A 15,596-nucleotide genomic window follows, 5' to 3' on the forward strand; every position below is an offset into this window, starting at 1 on the left:
ATGCGATAGCATTCTATAGCTGAATCCCTTAAATTTTCTGGCCTCATAATATGTGGCAGGTATGCGCACTAGGCCATTTCAGCTCATATCCGCACCCTCTTTGAAGGACCTGAGGACCTTGACGTCGTCCTTAAGTTCGTCCTTAAGGTCGTCCTGGTGGTCATCCTAGAAGGTCGTTTTAGACGTCCTCTAGGACGTCATTTTCGACGTCGTCCTTGAGGTCGTCCTAGAGGTCGTCCTAGAGGCTGTCTTTACTGACCTCTAAGACGACGTCCTCGACGTCGTCTTAGAAGTTGCCCTCGACGATTTCCTAGACGAATCGTATCGCAATTCATAGACGACAAACAAAAGTGGCTTCTACAGCAAGCAAAATATTGTTTGTATGTTTATACAGCCGGACGTTAGTCTGCCTCAGTGGGCGTCTGGTGTCTCAGCTGTAGATTAGTAATTTAGCCATTGCGGTACAACCGCTATGCTGGGGTCATTAACGTGCACCGCGCAATAGTGATACACGACCGCACGCCGGTATGATGCTCATCCGAATCGAAACGGGCGTGGGTGGGGGTTGAAAACAGGATCCCTGGGTCCTGCCCCCAGCGCGAGCTTTCACTCCACGTGCTCCGAGCTCGGGCCCTAATCTGGACACTTGGCGAGAAAGTCGGCGAGAAATCTGGCGGCCGTGATTGGCCAAAGCAGCACTTGACCTTGGCGCCGGCCAATCATAGCTGCCGGATTTCTCGCCGACGTTTTCGCCAAGTGTCCAGACAAGGGCACCTGGGGTGCGCTAGCCCACTCGCCCACCGATCCCCAGGTTTCTGCTGCAATTCCTTATCAACTGGCTTGCTCGTTTGTTCGCTTCAACGTGACACGCTCCAGTCTGATTGAAATGAAGGTAGACGCCGCTCCGGCAGCCGCAATTCCACAATCTTCGTTTATCGGTCTGGACAGCAACCTAGCTCGCGTCATATGTGGCATGGGCAGTTCACGCAACTTTCAAGCGCTGCTCGGCGAAGCATTAACTCCTCAATTCTCCCCTTTCCCCCTTCCCGTCTCATTTGTTGTGCCACCTACACGTAGTTCTACGGAAATGTATGCAGCACTTATGCATAAACCAATTTTTTCCGGTCTTTTCGTGTCAGCTCCTGTTCCAGACCAAGCGACCGTCGAGTCCACACAACAAGAGTCTCATGCAGCTGATGGGAGCCAGATGGAAGGAAGTGAGGAGTGTCCTCACACCATCTTACACCTCCACCAAGCTTAAAATGGTAAATCATTCAAACGTGTTCCCGAAAAGAGAGGGAGAAAAATAAAGTAAAAAGACACGTTTTTATCGCCGTAAAAAATAAACTACGCACCACCGAGGTCCCAGTATCCGCCCCATAGATAGCAGTAGCGGACGGGACCAGCTAACAAAGTTTGAAAACTATAACCGTAATGTTATTCAAAAATTTATGGCCGTTTTTTTTTTAAATTTTAAATAGCGAAATGGGGCCGACTTCCAGTAGCTGACAGAGTTTGAATAAGGTGGCGGCTACCACTGAAACTAAGGTGCCTGCACACCGATCGCTAGAGCTACATTTTAGGGAAAACTAAGCGCTCGGCATTTTGTAATTTATTTGTACTGCAATAAAAAAAAGAAAGAAAGAAAGAAAACAGCGTTACTTTTTTTACGCTCTGTAGATTTGGAGTACCCAGCGATCAATACTTAAATATACGTTTAAATTACATTTAGTGTGTAATGTATGTATAGGTTGTGCAAAGCAACCTTTACACACAAACACAAAAAAGAGATGTTTTAGCCGTTGATTTAATTTGGCCGGTCAAACTAAAACTATCTCTTCAATAAACTATCGACAATTTCAAAATATGCTTCCATTATACCTTCCGAAGTATACAATTCGCTTCATAGAAGTGCGAATCCAGTATGTTGTTAGTGTACAGCAAGATTCCATAAATCCAGGATCCGATAAATTTGATTCATTTGATGGCCCACCATGCCGGCGTATTTTAGTGTAAATAACCTTCAACGGCGTATCGTAAATTTTAGCTAAATAAGAAATCAAATTATGCTTTCTTTTTTTGCTCTTTACGATTTTAGATGTCAGGTAGCGTCATTTCGACCGTGGAAGAGCTGGTGGGCAGGGTCGGACAGATGGCAGAGAAGGACGAGGATTTCGAGATCGGCCCCATGTACCAGGCACTCACACTGGACGTGATCTGCCGCAGCGCCCTGGGCATCAACTACAACCTCCAGCAAAATCCCAAACACCCCTTCCTCCTAAGCAGCTGCATGCTTTTCGGAAGCACTTTCTCCTTCATCGCAGTGTTACTTGGTAAGCTCGTTAAGGCGGATGCCTCGGTAATATGTCTCGTTAATATAGATCGACCCCGGTCGTCCCGAGAAAGCGTTCATAATGTATGCATTCTACATTATTGAGAAGAAAATGCACGTCTCTTCACCCAGTTAGTTTTCGAAGATATTGTGTAGCGAAGCATCCGCACTAACGGGGTGCGTATTAATGAAACAAGACTCTAATTACACAAACTGAGTCCACTCCACCGTTCGATGGTCCAAGATATATTCGTTGTTTATATCCCGTCTAAAACAGAACTGCAACTTTTATATTTCGTCTTACCCCAACATGAACTATCCAAAAGGCTACATGTGCACTTACGTGGTTTTAGTTAAGGCTCCCGCGATCTAAAGCAATAGGCTTGTCCTTGTAGCATTATTTGGCGTCTATTTTAAGATGGCACAGAACGCAACACTTTTTTTTAATTTTTATAATAAACTACTTGACATGACAAGCAGTTCAGTAGAGTTTCTCATGGCAATCGGAAACAGTACCAAGAAAATAAAAACGACACAAAACACTAGCATTAGCGCAAGTAGTCTAATAGAGCTCTATTAGTCTTACAGAAAAGTAGGGAAAGGGGGAAGCTTCTTGTGCGTTATTTAAGTTGCTGCATGCCTCGGGGTTTAGATTATGACGTTTCCTAATCCACTCCCCCGCACACTCTCAATTCTTACGGCTATCCTTGGCTTCTTTTTTGCTTCTTGTCATTATTGTTTAAACAAACTGAGGAATTGATTTTTTTTTTTTTAAGAATAACATCAGCTGCTTCTCAGTTTCATAAATGGCGTTTTTCTGTGTCAACATTTAAGTTCACTTTATCGATACGCTTTTTGCCCCTTTGACGAACGTTCTCAGCGTCCTTCCCTGGACTTGACGGTCCACTGCGAGTCTTGAACGGCTGGAGGCTTCGCAGGATGAACAACGGAGTTCACCCTTTTCTCGATGTTCAAGAGAAATGCAAGAGCATTGTAACGCAACGACAGAAGGTCAGCGTCGAGGTATGGTGTGCGTGCGTGTCTGTCAGGGTGTGTGTCTGCGTTTGTGACACCTCGGAAGCTATTCAGTTCCAGAATTATCTGAACCAATTTAAAGAGAGTGAGGGAAAGAAGGAGAATAGAAAAATATATCTCCAATAAATTATGCTACGTAAATACTTAAAAGTTGTGAAAAACATTTTCCTTTCATTTTTTTTCTTTGTTTTTCAATTCATCTGTAAGGGTGAACAAGAATAAAAACATATTTTTTGAAATCGTAGAGGCTCATAATGCCGGTAAGGTTGCTGTATTTTAATCAAATGAGCACGCATTTCACACGATTGCGGCTCAAATAGAGGACATAAAACCAAAATATTACATTTCTATATCGTTTTTTTCTTGTAGTCGACTATTCTATATAAAATAATTTAAAAAATAAAAATTTACAAAAATGAGGTTTTTGAGAAAACACATTTACACATTTGTTATATCTCTTAACGTTTACGTGAATGTGGCGGAGCGGCTAGTCAACAGATCCTAATGATGTTATATCTACAATGGGCTTGTTTTGGGCTTTTTACGGAGCGAAAGAAAAAGAAATTACCTCAAGTACAGACAAAGTAAACACTTGTCAAAGTTTACCCAAAATCGATCTGAACGACGAGTTTGACATTTTTGTTCGAACAAATAAAATTCCTAAAAATATTTGAATACATCAAGGCATCTTCATAGCATCTATGAAAGGGGGGAAAAACGTTATGATGGTGAAGGAAAAACATTAGTGGCAGCAGAGGGTGTCAAACATACGACCTGCGACGGAAAGCAAAAATACTAGTTTCTGCCGCTATGGCTTCTGCGCTTCTTAACTCGAGAACAAAAAATCTGGGAAACGTGCGGTTTGCGCCGTCCTTCACTTGAGAAATGCACCCAAAACATATCTTTTCTTTGTCAAAATTAAAAATTAGGCCCTTTTAGCTTGCCCGATTTGAGATAAAACCACGCATATTCTGTAAACGACTTAATTTTCGCGAGGACCTAATTTTCGAGAATTTTGTGAATCGCCTACAAATCGCGAAAAATAGGCCCCGCGAACAATTCTGGGAAAATGTAAACGCATTGAAATCTATCTTGAGATCCCACCGCGTCGCAAAAATTAGAGCCCGCGAATCATTTCAAAACTTCAGCTTTTACCTAAATCGCAAAATATTGAGCCCGCGAAAAATAAGTCGTGAGAGACCGATTACCCGTCGTGGCGTATCTCCATCAAGGCTGTATAAACATAGGGAACAAACCAATTTCTTTTTTTGGGGGGGGAGGGGGGGATGGAGTTCGGCCTTCCGAACCCCATGCCCCCCCCCCATGGGCTTTCTAAAAAACTGGGCAAAATCGACGGGTTTTTAAGTTTCGGTTTGCTATCGGAGCGCATCTCAGCCCCAACGGCACCGCGCCCCGTGGAGAGATAGTGCAGCCAACCTCTGCTGTGCTTGTCGTCGTGCGACGCGGCAGCTGCTGGTTGCACTCTCTCTCCACGGGGCGCGGTGCCGCCGGGGCCGAGACGCGCTCCGATAGCAGACGGAATCTTGAAAACCCGTCGAATATGTGCGGTTTTTCAGAAAACCGTAAAATGCTTCGCGTGCCTTCTATCGTTCTGCTATTTGTTGATTTGGTGTTTTTTGACGATGCTGAGCAATTTTCTAATTAAAACCATGCCCTTAAACTCAACATTTAAAAAGTTTATTCCGCCAAAATAATTAATAACTTAATTATGCCGGACTTTAATAATTTTCCTAAGTAGACCCTTGGCCGAGGACCAACACTACACATGCCTTTTTTTTTTGTTGCGACGCGTAGGTTTCGCAATATCGAATTTGTCCACCTTTCGTGAAACACCCTGTATATGTCCGAAAGTTATATGATGTATATTAATAAGATAATAAAAGTGGTATAAAGCGTTAAAACACGAGTTTGAAATATTTTGATATATCAATGAAACATGTTCGGAATTTCGCTGGTTGCCGCCGCAACAACTGCCCTCGCGTACTATAACACACGTAATTCTTCGAAAGTTCAATGCTTAAGAGAGTGCTTTATTGTTAATTTTGGCGTGAGCAGCTTCCCCTGCAGAAAGACCTCCTGCAACTGATGATCGAGGCTAAGCAGTCGAGGGTCGACGTCGGCAGTGTCACATCCGACCAACTGACTGCAGCTGACGAAAATGAACACGAACTCAAGTCCCATATTCGTAAGCCAATCTATTTTTTGCGTGTTTTATTAAAGTTACAAGCTGCTTGGGTCGTATAGGGGGATGAACAAAATTTCGGAAAGCCGAACGCAATTAATTTTAACGAACGTAACTTTCTGATTATATTGAAGACACGTTTTTGCATACGCCATTTGTTTGCCGAAAACGAGGAATGAACAATGAGTAGGCGAACAGTTTTTCAAGAGGCGAAGTCTCTTCGCGTGCGCTGCGTTGTTAACTGCCCCAGCGCTACGGTATTACGTCAGAGATGCATTTTAATATTTGGTGACTGAAAGACACTGGTGAACCCTGTCGTTTAAGATTGCAGTGAAATTCTGACACTCGGGAAGTTGTATGTTGGAAAACGTCACAAAAAGTCTATAGGAAGTTTAGTACGATAAAAGTGCATTAAGCTAGACATTTGGAAGGGAAATGTTGTAACACGAGTGGATGTGTTGTCTGTGTGACAAAGAATTTCCGTTAATTAAAAAGGATGCATGTACTCAGGTGCCCTGGAAGTGTTATATTGCCGCGCGCTGTGCTGGGAAATCAACGCTCGGTCACGGAGCTCTAGAACGTTCTCGCTAATTCTTGTTCCGGACGTAACTTCCATCCTTTATTCCTGCTTTCTTGTTCTAGAAAGTGCGTGTTCATTCTTGCCCCGAGCGCGCTACGCTCGAACCTTCTCCGCCGAATCTTCGAGATAGTGACTCATTCTAGATAAGAGGCCAACCGCAACCTTGTCGAGTCAGTCTCACCCCAGCGTTCGACTCTGCTCTCTCGCCGACTTCGACGCCCGCGACGCTCTGCTGTTATCTTTTGTTCCGTTTTTATTTTTGGTTGGCACAAGTTCGCCCTTATTAAACGTTTCAGTTTCGCCAGTTATTCTGTTTTCTTCGCCTGTTCATTCCCGGCATTTTTGGTGGAGGTGCGGGGTACCGCATGCCCGTGCAACGTTCCCCTCCAAGGGCCCGCAGTGCAAGTCCGATCCCGAGCCCCCGAGGACCCAACGAAGAGAGGACCGAGACCCGATCAAGTCGCCGCATCCAAGGTCTACCCCCGGAACACGGACTTCTGCCACCCACGACTAAGCCGAAGACGACGATGGCCAACGAGGCGCAGACCCCGGCCGCTTCGGCCGTCGTGTACCTGCCGGTCGCACCCAGGACTCCAACGCCTTTCCGCGGAGACGTCCACGAGGACATTGAAGACTGGCTGCAACACTATGAACGTGTAGCCCGCCACAACGGATGGACGACTGAGCAATGCCTCAACAATCTCTACTTCGCACTTGAAGGGACAGCGAGGCATTGGTTTGAAAACCACGAAGCGTCCTTCACTACGTGGGAGTCCTGCGCCGTCGAGTTGAAGCGAACGTTCCTCAACCACCACCGTCGGCAGCGAGCGGAGGACCTTCTTCAAACAAGGGTGCAGGGCCCCAACGAAAGCGTGACAAGCTTCGTAGAAGATGTCATGCGCCTATGCGCCCGAGCCGATCCGGAGGCAGCCGAAGAGAAGAAGCTTCGCGTCCTTATGCGTGGCGTGAAGGCTGAAATTTTTGGGGGCCTTGTCCGCAATCCCCCGACAACCGTCGACGGTTTTGTGGCTGAAGCCACTAACATTGAGCGAGCGCTGTTGGCTCGAGCAAGCCGTTACCATCGACTCGCCGGCGTGCCTGCTCCTCCAACCGCCGCATCTTTCCTGAACACCACCAGTGTCGACGGCCTTCGAGAAATCATCCGCGACGTCGTCCGGGAGGAGCTCGGGAAGCTGCTACCCGCCGCTAACCGAACCGCTTCGCTCTCCATCGCCGAGGTCGTGCGGGAAGAGGTGCAGTGAGCCATTCAATCAGAGGCTCCCAGAAGCGTAGCAGTCCCCGAAGAACCGACGCTAACTTACGCCGCAGTGGCCCGACGGCCACCGCCTCCTCCTCGCGCCTATGTCGCGCCGCCCCGACGTCTGTCTCCTCCGCCGCCGCACGACCGACGACACGACGACCAGGTCCAGTACGCCTGCCAGGCGCATCACGCACCCCGAAAGACCGACGTGTGGCGAACGCCCGACCGACGCCCTCTGTGCTTCCACTGCGGGGAAGCAGACCACACCTACCGCCGATGCCAATACCGACGACTCGGGCTGCGCGGGTTCCACCCGAACGACCCGCGCCCTCGTTATGGTGAACGCCCTCGGGAGATCAACGAGTACCTGCGACGAGCACAGTCCCCCGAGCCTGGGCACCGCCGAGAGTCCCAGTCGCCGTCGCCACGACGTCCAGCTTCGGCGATGCACCGACCCCGACGTGAAAGCCTGTCACTCCTCGCTCCTCGCCGGGGGAAACTAGGCGCGGCAACCCCTGGAGGTGGAGTTGCCGAAGACGACCGACGCCAAGATCCTCCACGAACTTCGGAGGGCCCCCACTCAAACACTGCCTGAGACCGAAACGACGCTTCTGCAACGGTAAAGAATAACCTAAACATCATTATTGACGGCCACGACCCGTCGGCTCTCGTCGACACTGGAGCAGACTACTCCGTCCTGAGTGGGAGGCTCTCCCAACGCCTTCGGAAAGTGACGACGCCGTGGGATGGCCCACAGATACGGACTGCCGGGGGACATCTTATCACGCCAGTCGGAAGATGCACCAGCTCGCGACGACAAGGAACTTAGCTCCGTGACCGAGCGTTGATTTCCCAGCACAGCGCGTGGCAATATCCCTTGCTAATTCTCCTTATACAAATACGGGTACCATCACGTAACCTACGCTCGAAAGGCTGCACTGTTGTATGGCTTTCCCGACCGCTCTCGTGAGCGCGTCGGCTATGGACCAACGGAGTCGGGAAACCTAACTAAAATACTTTACTCTGCAAGGAACCAGAGCTTGGGCATGGGCAGTCATGCGGAACTCGCAGTGCGGTCTCTTCACCGTCAGGCCGGTTGTTCTTCTATATCTCGCGCAGGGCTGCCTCGACCTCGGGTCCCTCGTCGTCCTTCTCTTCCTTTTTTAAAAATGCAGACACTTCAGAGCATAGCGTCTTGGAAGGCTCTGGTGGTCCTACAGGGACGCACCGCCACATTACTCCCCCTCCACTGAGGAGGCGAACGTTTCAATGGCAGGGTCACACAGTGGCCTCGGGAAATCGTGTGGGTGATGGGAGACGGCCGGTAGCGGCTTGTGCTTGAGGATCCGGAATGCCAAGGCGCGCTGGCCAGTATACATGGCGTCCAGAGCGTGTTCTCGTATGCGGCTGTTGAGTGCTCGAAGAGCAGGGGTGCGCACGATCGACAGGATGTTGAGGGCGTAAGTGATCTAGTGGGATCGGGGTTGTTGCTGACGGCGTTTTCGGCTGGGGAGTGAGGTTTGGTAGTGTAGTTGACGGAGCACTGTCCAGATGGGCTGGCTTCACGCGGTCCAATGCAATGACTTCCTGCCGTCTGCGGATGTCCAATGTCATTGTTTTGGTCCCTCGGCGCAGCACCTTGTGCGGGCCGTCGTAGGGTGGTTGGAGCGGCTTCCGTACGGCGTCATGTCGCAAGAAGACATGGGTACCCGTCGCCAATTCATCACTCACAAAGGTAGACGGGCCAAGGCTTAGTCGCGGTGCTGTGGCGCGGAGCTGTTTCATCGTCTCTCGGAGTCTGGTCAGGCGAATGCAGCTCCCGGAGTTCCTGTGGTGGCCAAACCGCGGCGCCACTACGTAGGCTTCACTGTTGTACGTCCATCCATACAAGAGAACTACCGTTCTCTCTCTATCCAACAGGCCCCAGACTTCTATGCGGGTATTTACCGCTACAATTTCGAGCGCTCGAGTTGGATGTGTGCTATTGGTTACCATACTAGTAGTGACCTATTCTTTGTGTGCCCTCGTACCTAGCTACGCTGTCCCCATATCCGGTGTGTGGGCCAAAAAAGTAAGAAATTACAACGTATGACACGTAAAAAAATATAAAAGAGGCACAAAAATGAAATATTATTAAAATGTTAACACTTTCCACTGGCGTGGCAAGAGCAAAACGACATTTCCGCGCGTACCGGAAGTTCCGCATTTCAAAATGGCGACGCTCTTACAGAAAACCGTGCATGAAAAACAAACACGTGAAAAGGGTTCGGTCATTCACGATTGTACTTTTTTTCGTAGCTCTTTAACGGTCGCGGCGCTCTCTCGCGCGGTGCGCGCGGCGCGTTTCGCGAGGTAAAGTTTTCAGCGCTTTTTAGCGGGAAAGTTTGTTTTTCTTTTGCACCGAGTTTGTCGCTATGGCAGTGCCTCACTCTTACGGAAGGTACTGCTCTGCGAGATGGTGCAATAACTCGACGAAAAACTCGGAATGCAGACAGTTCCGGTTTCCGACAGACGACAGGTAAGCCTCTAAGGTTTTGTAATTTCGGAGTCGGAAATGGAAGCATAGAAATATATACTTTGTAATCTTCCCGATAGAGCGGTCAAATGGATCAGGTACGCGAATCGGCCGGAGTTCAGAGCTGTGCCCATGAGCAAGCTGCACGAGCGCCGGCTGTGCAGCGCCCACTTCAAAGACAGAGCATTTGCAAGCCACAGAAGGATACGTTTGCGGCCGAATGCATGTCCTTCGGTTCCAGTAACCGACCCAAGATTGAAAGAGCTTGTTCCTCCAGGTGAGCTTGTCTTAGCACAATGCTCAGTTAGTTTCATATTTGGTTTGGAGAAGCTGATCTGTTGTTATATTATTCAGAATTCTTCATGGGGAGCTGCGACTCACCTGCCAGCCCCAGTTCCGGTAACTAATGTTTCATATTAGTTTCTGAACTATATTTCACAAGTTGGGATCGGCCTTCTTTTTTATACTAATGTGGTCAAATCTATTGGCATAAATTTAGTATAAATTCATAGGCTCTTTTTCAGCTCGCCCGTCCTCAGCGCCGCCAACTGCCGCCTCTTTGCCGGAGGAGGCGCAAGTGGAGCCCCACCTTGGTGAGGAACTAAGCTTATACTTGACGGGTTTTTCTAGACATGAAAGCAATATAGAACGCGCGGCGTCCGTTTACTGGCTCTGTTAGCCAACTCTTCATATCGGTAGCGTCATATTCCGTTTAGTAAACTCACAAGATGCATTCATCCCATTTTTTCAGCTCGCCTGTCCTCACCGCCGCCAACTGCCGGCTCTTTGCAGTAGGAGGCGCAGGTGGAGCCCCACCTTGGTGAGGAACTGAGCTTGTACTTGACGGGTTTTTCCGTTTACTGGCTTTGTTAGCCAACACTTCATATTGGTAGCGTCATATTCCGTTTAGTGAACTCACAAGATGCATTCATCCCATTTTTTCAGCTCGCCTGTCCTCACCGCCGCCGACTGCCGGCTCTTTGCAGGAGGATGCGCAGGTGGAGCCCCACCTTGGTGAGGAACTGAGCTTGTACTTGACGGGTTTTTCTAGACATAAAAGCAGTATAGAACGCGCAGCGTTCGTTTACTGGCTTTATAAGGCAACTTTTAAAATCGGTGGCACCATGTTCATCTTGAGTTGAAGCTTAATGTGAGTTCAATTTCTGAGTAATTTCCCCTCTCTCGAACAGATATCACTCTAGAGACACTAATGGGAGCTGCAGCCTCATCGAGGTCCGCGGCTGGGACGATGGCAACTCCAAAGAGACAAGGTGGCAGGCCGAAGAACCCCGCACAAAACATACCTTAGATAACCTAAGAAAATCCCAAAACCGATTACGCAGGAACCTCTTCAAGGCGTCACAAAAGCTTGATTTTTCGAATTTGACACGACCTCAAGTCATCCAGGGCGCATCGAAACTTTTATCCAAAGGGGCACTGGACCTTTTAAAGGTGCAGCTGTACTTGCAGCCAATGAACAAGTTTGGACGAAGGTGGCCTGACGAATTTAAACCATTTGCCCTTAACCTTTACTTTCAGAGCCCCAGGGCTTACAAGTACCTTGCCAAGTACCTGAGCTTGCCATCGGTTCGATCTCTCAAGAACTGGCTGTCCCACATTGCCATACACCCTGGGGTTGCACCCAACATCATCAAGACTGTTGTCGACAAAATTCACGATTGGCCTCTTAAAGATCGCGCATGTATTCTAATGTTCGGCGAAATAGTTCTAAAAGAAAATCTCTTCTATGACACTAAGTCGGATATGGTGTATGGCTTTGCAGACAGCGGCAAGGAGAGAACCCGTGATGTGGCAAATTCAGGCTTAGTTATGACGTTGGCGGGTATTTCTAAGCCCTGGGTGCAACCATTGGCTTTCATTCTTTCAAAATCAAAAGCATCCCCAGAATGTCTCCAGGATGTGATGACAGAGGTTATTCCAAGTCTGAGTTCCGGCGGGGTCTTTGTGAAAGCTGTCGTGTGCGACCAGGGGGCCAGCAACTGCACTCTTGCACGCCGGCTGGGTGTCACACCAGATCATCCCTTCTTCCTTGTCGGTGACACCCAGGTCTGCTTTCTCTTTGACACCCCTCATCTGCTCAAGTGTACACGTAACAACCTGCGCAAGCATGACCTCCAAATTGGCAGCAAATTGATCAGATGGAAATACATTGTGGACTTCTACAAAAACAAGCACCCTCTTCGATTACGATTGGCGGAGAAACTGACCGACAGGCACATTTATCAGACTCCATTCGGAAATATGAAAGTACAATTTGCTGCGCAGGTTTTTAGTGACACTCTTTCTGTTTCCCTTGCAACCCTCCTTTCTCTGAATGAGCTGCCCCCTGAGGCTCAGGCCACTTGCGATTTCCTTGAGCACATGGACCAAATTTCCGATTCACTGAATAGCTCATCTTTGGAATGCGGTGAACAAAAAATGAGATTCGCACTAAGCTCTTCATCGGGACATATTAATTTCTTAAGAGAGAAAAGCTCATGGATTTCGAAGTGGCAGTTCCTGTCACCACGACGGCCCCACACAGTAAGGGGATGGCAAATTACCATCAATGCCGTCCTCTTACTGTGGGAAGACCTCAGCCTGAACTTTGATTTTGATCACTTACTTACAAGACGACTCAACCAGGACCCACTGGAAAACTTGTTCGGGATGGTGCGGCAGCAGCATGGGTGTAACGAGACACCCAATTCCTACCAGTTTCTGGCAGGCCTGAAACACATTTTTCTTGGAAAGATGTTTCAGCTTTCCAGTAGAGGAAACTGTGAGGCAGGCGCTGCCACATTGCTGGTGGAGTTGAGGCACCTTCCGGTGTCGACTGCAGCCAGCCACCAGCCCGAACCACTGCCAGCAATTGAGACCGATGAGCTTGAACTTCCCGATGAGTCATATGACGACCTCATCCAAGAAAATGTTGAATACCACTTCGCCGGGTTTCTGGTGGAGTCGTTTCTTAAAAAAAGTTTGTGCCATCTTTGCCCGGACTTGTTGAGTGCTGCAAGTGGCGTGCTCACCTCTGAGGTGCAGTTTCATGCTCTCCTCCAAGCCAGCGCTCCTGGGTCGATTTTCGGCTCTTTCTGTCCTCCATCACAAGCATTCTTTCAATGGTTCAGAATTCTTGAACAAACGTTTCTCCAGAAGATAAACGAGCACATTCACTTGCCGAAGGTTGCTGAACGCATGGTACATTCTCTGGTTCCTCATTCCGAAGAACAATTTTGCACCAAGGAATGCGCGAAGCAGTTCCTCAATCTTTACGTTAATGTGCGGCTACGTTGGCATATTCGCCTGTTGAACAGGGAACTCCTAACGAAGCGTGTTCTCAAAGCACCAGCGCAAAGAAAGAGAAAACAGTTGGCACCTTAACCGCGTCAATAATACAGTTTATTATGATTTCTCCACACTGTACTGCAGGTAGGGAATGTGTTTGCGTGAGATACATGATACAGACCGGAGGTTCGCTGTCGTAATGTGTTGACAAACTTCCTTTCTAGATCAAAAATAGTCATCTCATTTCACAACAGATTGGCATTACGCTGTCTAAACATTTATATGAACAATTCAGCTTTGCTTTGCGATAGAACCTAAGAAACATTTTTTGTCATTGCTGAATTGATCAATCCATAATAGCCCTCGTGAAATTTCATTGTTGAGGCGGAGCCAACTGACAGGCATTAACAAATAAAAAAGTATGAGGCACCGTATTTGAGAGGTTCAATATCGAGGAGGTGTGCACAAGCCATAATGAAGTCAATGCACTTCATAATCTGATATGCGGTCTGGAGACTCGATGTCGTGTTTCAATTCGTGAAATCTTTGTATATAGCTTGTAAACCCTTGTAAATATGTTACTTATGCGCAGTCTACACACTTATACGTTCCTAGAATAGTGATCATATAGACTTTTGTATAACCCTCTAGGTATGAGCTACTTCCATGAACTTCGCTAGTTGCGCAGTCAGTATTTTGAATTGTTACCGCATTCCTGCTATTCAGAACACGTGTAGAGTTAATGCACGTTGAAAGTTCTATTTATCGACTTATGCTGTTGTTCATAATGCATGCGCATGCTCGCATAGTTACCAAAAGTTTGGACATATTGATATGTATATATATGTATATTATGCCATTCTAGAACTGATTTCTTTTTGTGTGTTCTTCACTTTTGTGCTTTTATTGTGGAACGTTTCCAATAATTAAAGAAATGAGCACATCTGAGTGGAAAACTTGTGGGATAATACTCATACATTCTGTGTTACAGTTTTCATATTTTCACGTCTTTCTGTTTCTGACCACTTCCTATGTTTAATGTTCGCTCACTTGGGATGTTGCATACATTTATGTACATAACGTTATGTAAAGAGTTTATTTTGAGAGTTTAGTCTAACCCAAGAGTATCAAATAAAAATGCATATAATCCCATCACCTGGAATTATTTCTTTGCCTCGGTGAGATCGTTCTAAATGTTTATGTGTTCAAGGAGTGCATGTGCAGATTACACTCGATTGCCCCGGCGCAGCGTAGTGTGCGCCGAGGAGTTTTCGGTGCCGCCGCGCTGTTCCGCGCAGTACCGAAAACCGAAAATATCCAACGTCGGCCGCGCGTGCAAATAAAAAAATAAAAAAATTTGGAGAGAAGCCAGAGAGAGAGGAGGAGGAGGGTACGCGAGGGTGTTACTAAGGTGGCGCCATCTCATGAGAGTGGTGTGCGAATTTGTCTAGCCCCAGACCTCCTTTCGCCATTTTGCCGCAAAGAGCTGTGTCTCTAGTTTCGCTTTACCACGGTGGAAGGTACAGCTGCACTCCCCTGGTCTGGTGGCGTAGTTTGCGGTGTCGGGACAGGCGTCAGCTGGTGGCGATGCAAAGAATTCTCCGGGGAGGCGAAGGGTGGTCGCGTAGACCAACTCGGCCGCGCTGCAGCCGACATCCGTCTTGAGTGACGTGCGGATGCCTAGCAGCACCAAGGGCAGCACCTCCACCCAGTCCTGTCGTTGATGGGCCTTTAGAGCAGCCTTCAACTGCCGATGTAACCGCTCCACCATGCCGTTACTCGCGGGGTGGTACGCTGTGGTTCGGATTCTTTTTGATCCCAGGAGCTTCATCAGTTCTGCGAAGAGATGAGACTCGAACTGTCTACCTCGGTCTGTGGTGATGGTTGACGGCGAGCCGAACCTCGAGATCCATTGCGGCACGAGCGCACGCGCCACGGTCTCCGCGGTGATGTCGGGCAGCGGTATCGCTTCCGGCCAGCGTGTAAACCGGTCGACACAAGTCAACAGGTAGGTTTGCCCCTGTGATGGCGGCAGCGGTCCGACGATACCTATGTGGATATTGTCGAACCGCGCGTCCGGGTGGTCGAAGGTTCCGAGGGGTGTTACCGTGTGGCGCTGAATTTTGGCACGCTGGCACTGTACGCAGGTGCGGGCCCACTGACGTACATCTTTGTTGATATTGGGCCACACACACCGGGATGTTAGCAGGTGTCGTGTGGTTTTGATGCCGGGGTAGGATAGTCCATGAAGGGCGTCGAAAATCTGCCTACGAAACTGGTGCGGCACGTACCGGCGCGGCGATCTTGTTGATGTGTCGCATATGACGTTGGTGGTACACATAGGTAGTGTGACCTCATCAAACACGAGGCGACCGGGGGATG

The 15,596-nt window shown here is 48.3% G+C and overlaps 1 protein-coding gene across 1 annotated transcript in view; it reads left to right on the forward strand.

Annotated features, from left to right (window-relative positions):
- The window catches only part of LOC8040170 (thromboxane-A synthase), a 147,478-nt gene that overhangs the window by 119,022 nt on the left and 12,860 nt on the right, over positions 1–15,596 (forward strand). Inside the window, exons 6-9 of the mRNA XM_029995354.4 lie at positions 1,140–1,265; positions 2,099–2,333; positions 3,213–3,355; positions 5,444–5,573. Coding sequence (XP_029851214.2) covers positions 1,140–1,265; positions 2,099–2,333; positions 3,213–3,355; positions 5,444–5,573 — 634 coding nt within the window. The remainder of the gene's footprint in view (positions 1–1,139; positions 1,266–2,098; positions 2,334–3,212; positions 3,356–5,443; positions 5,574–15,596) is intronic.

The sequence above is a fragment of the Ixodes scapularis genome, unplaced genomic scaffold (genome assembly GCF_016920785.2).
Source record: "Ixodes scapularis isolate PalLabHiFi unplaced genomic scaffold, ASM1692078v2 PGA_scaffold2__306_contigs__length_199485367, whole genome shotgun sequence".
In the NCBI taxonomy this organism is placed as follows: domain Eukaryota; kingdom Metazoa; phylum Arthropoda; class Arachnida; order Ixodida; family Ixodidae; genus Ixodes; species Ixodes scapularis.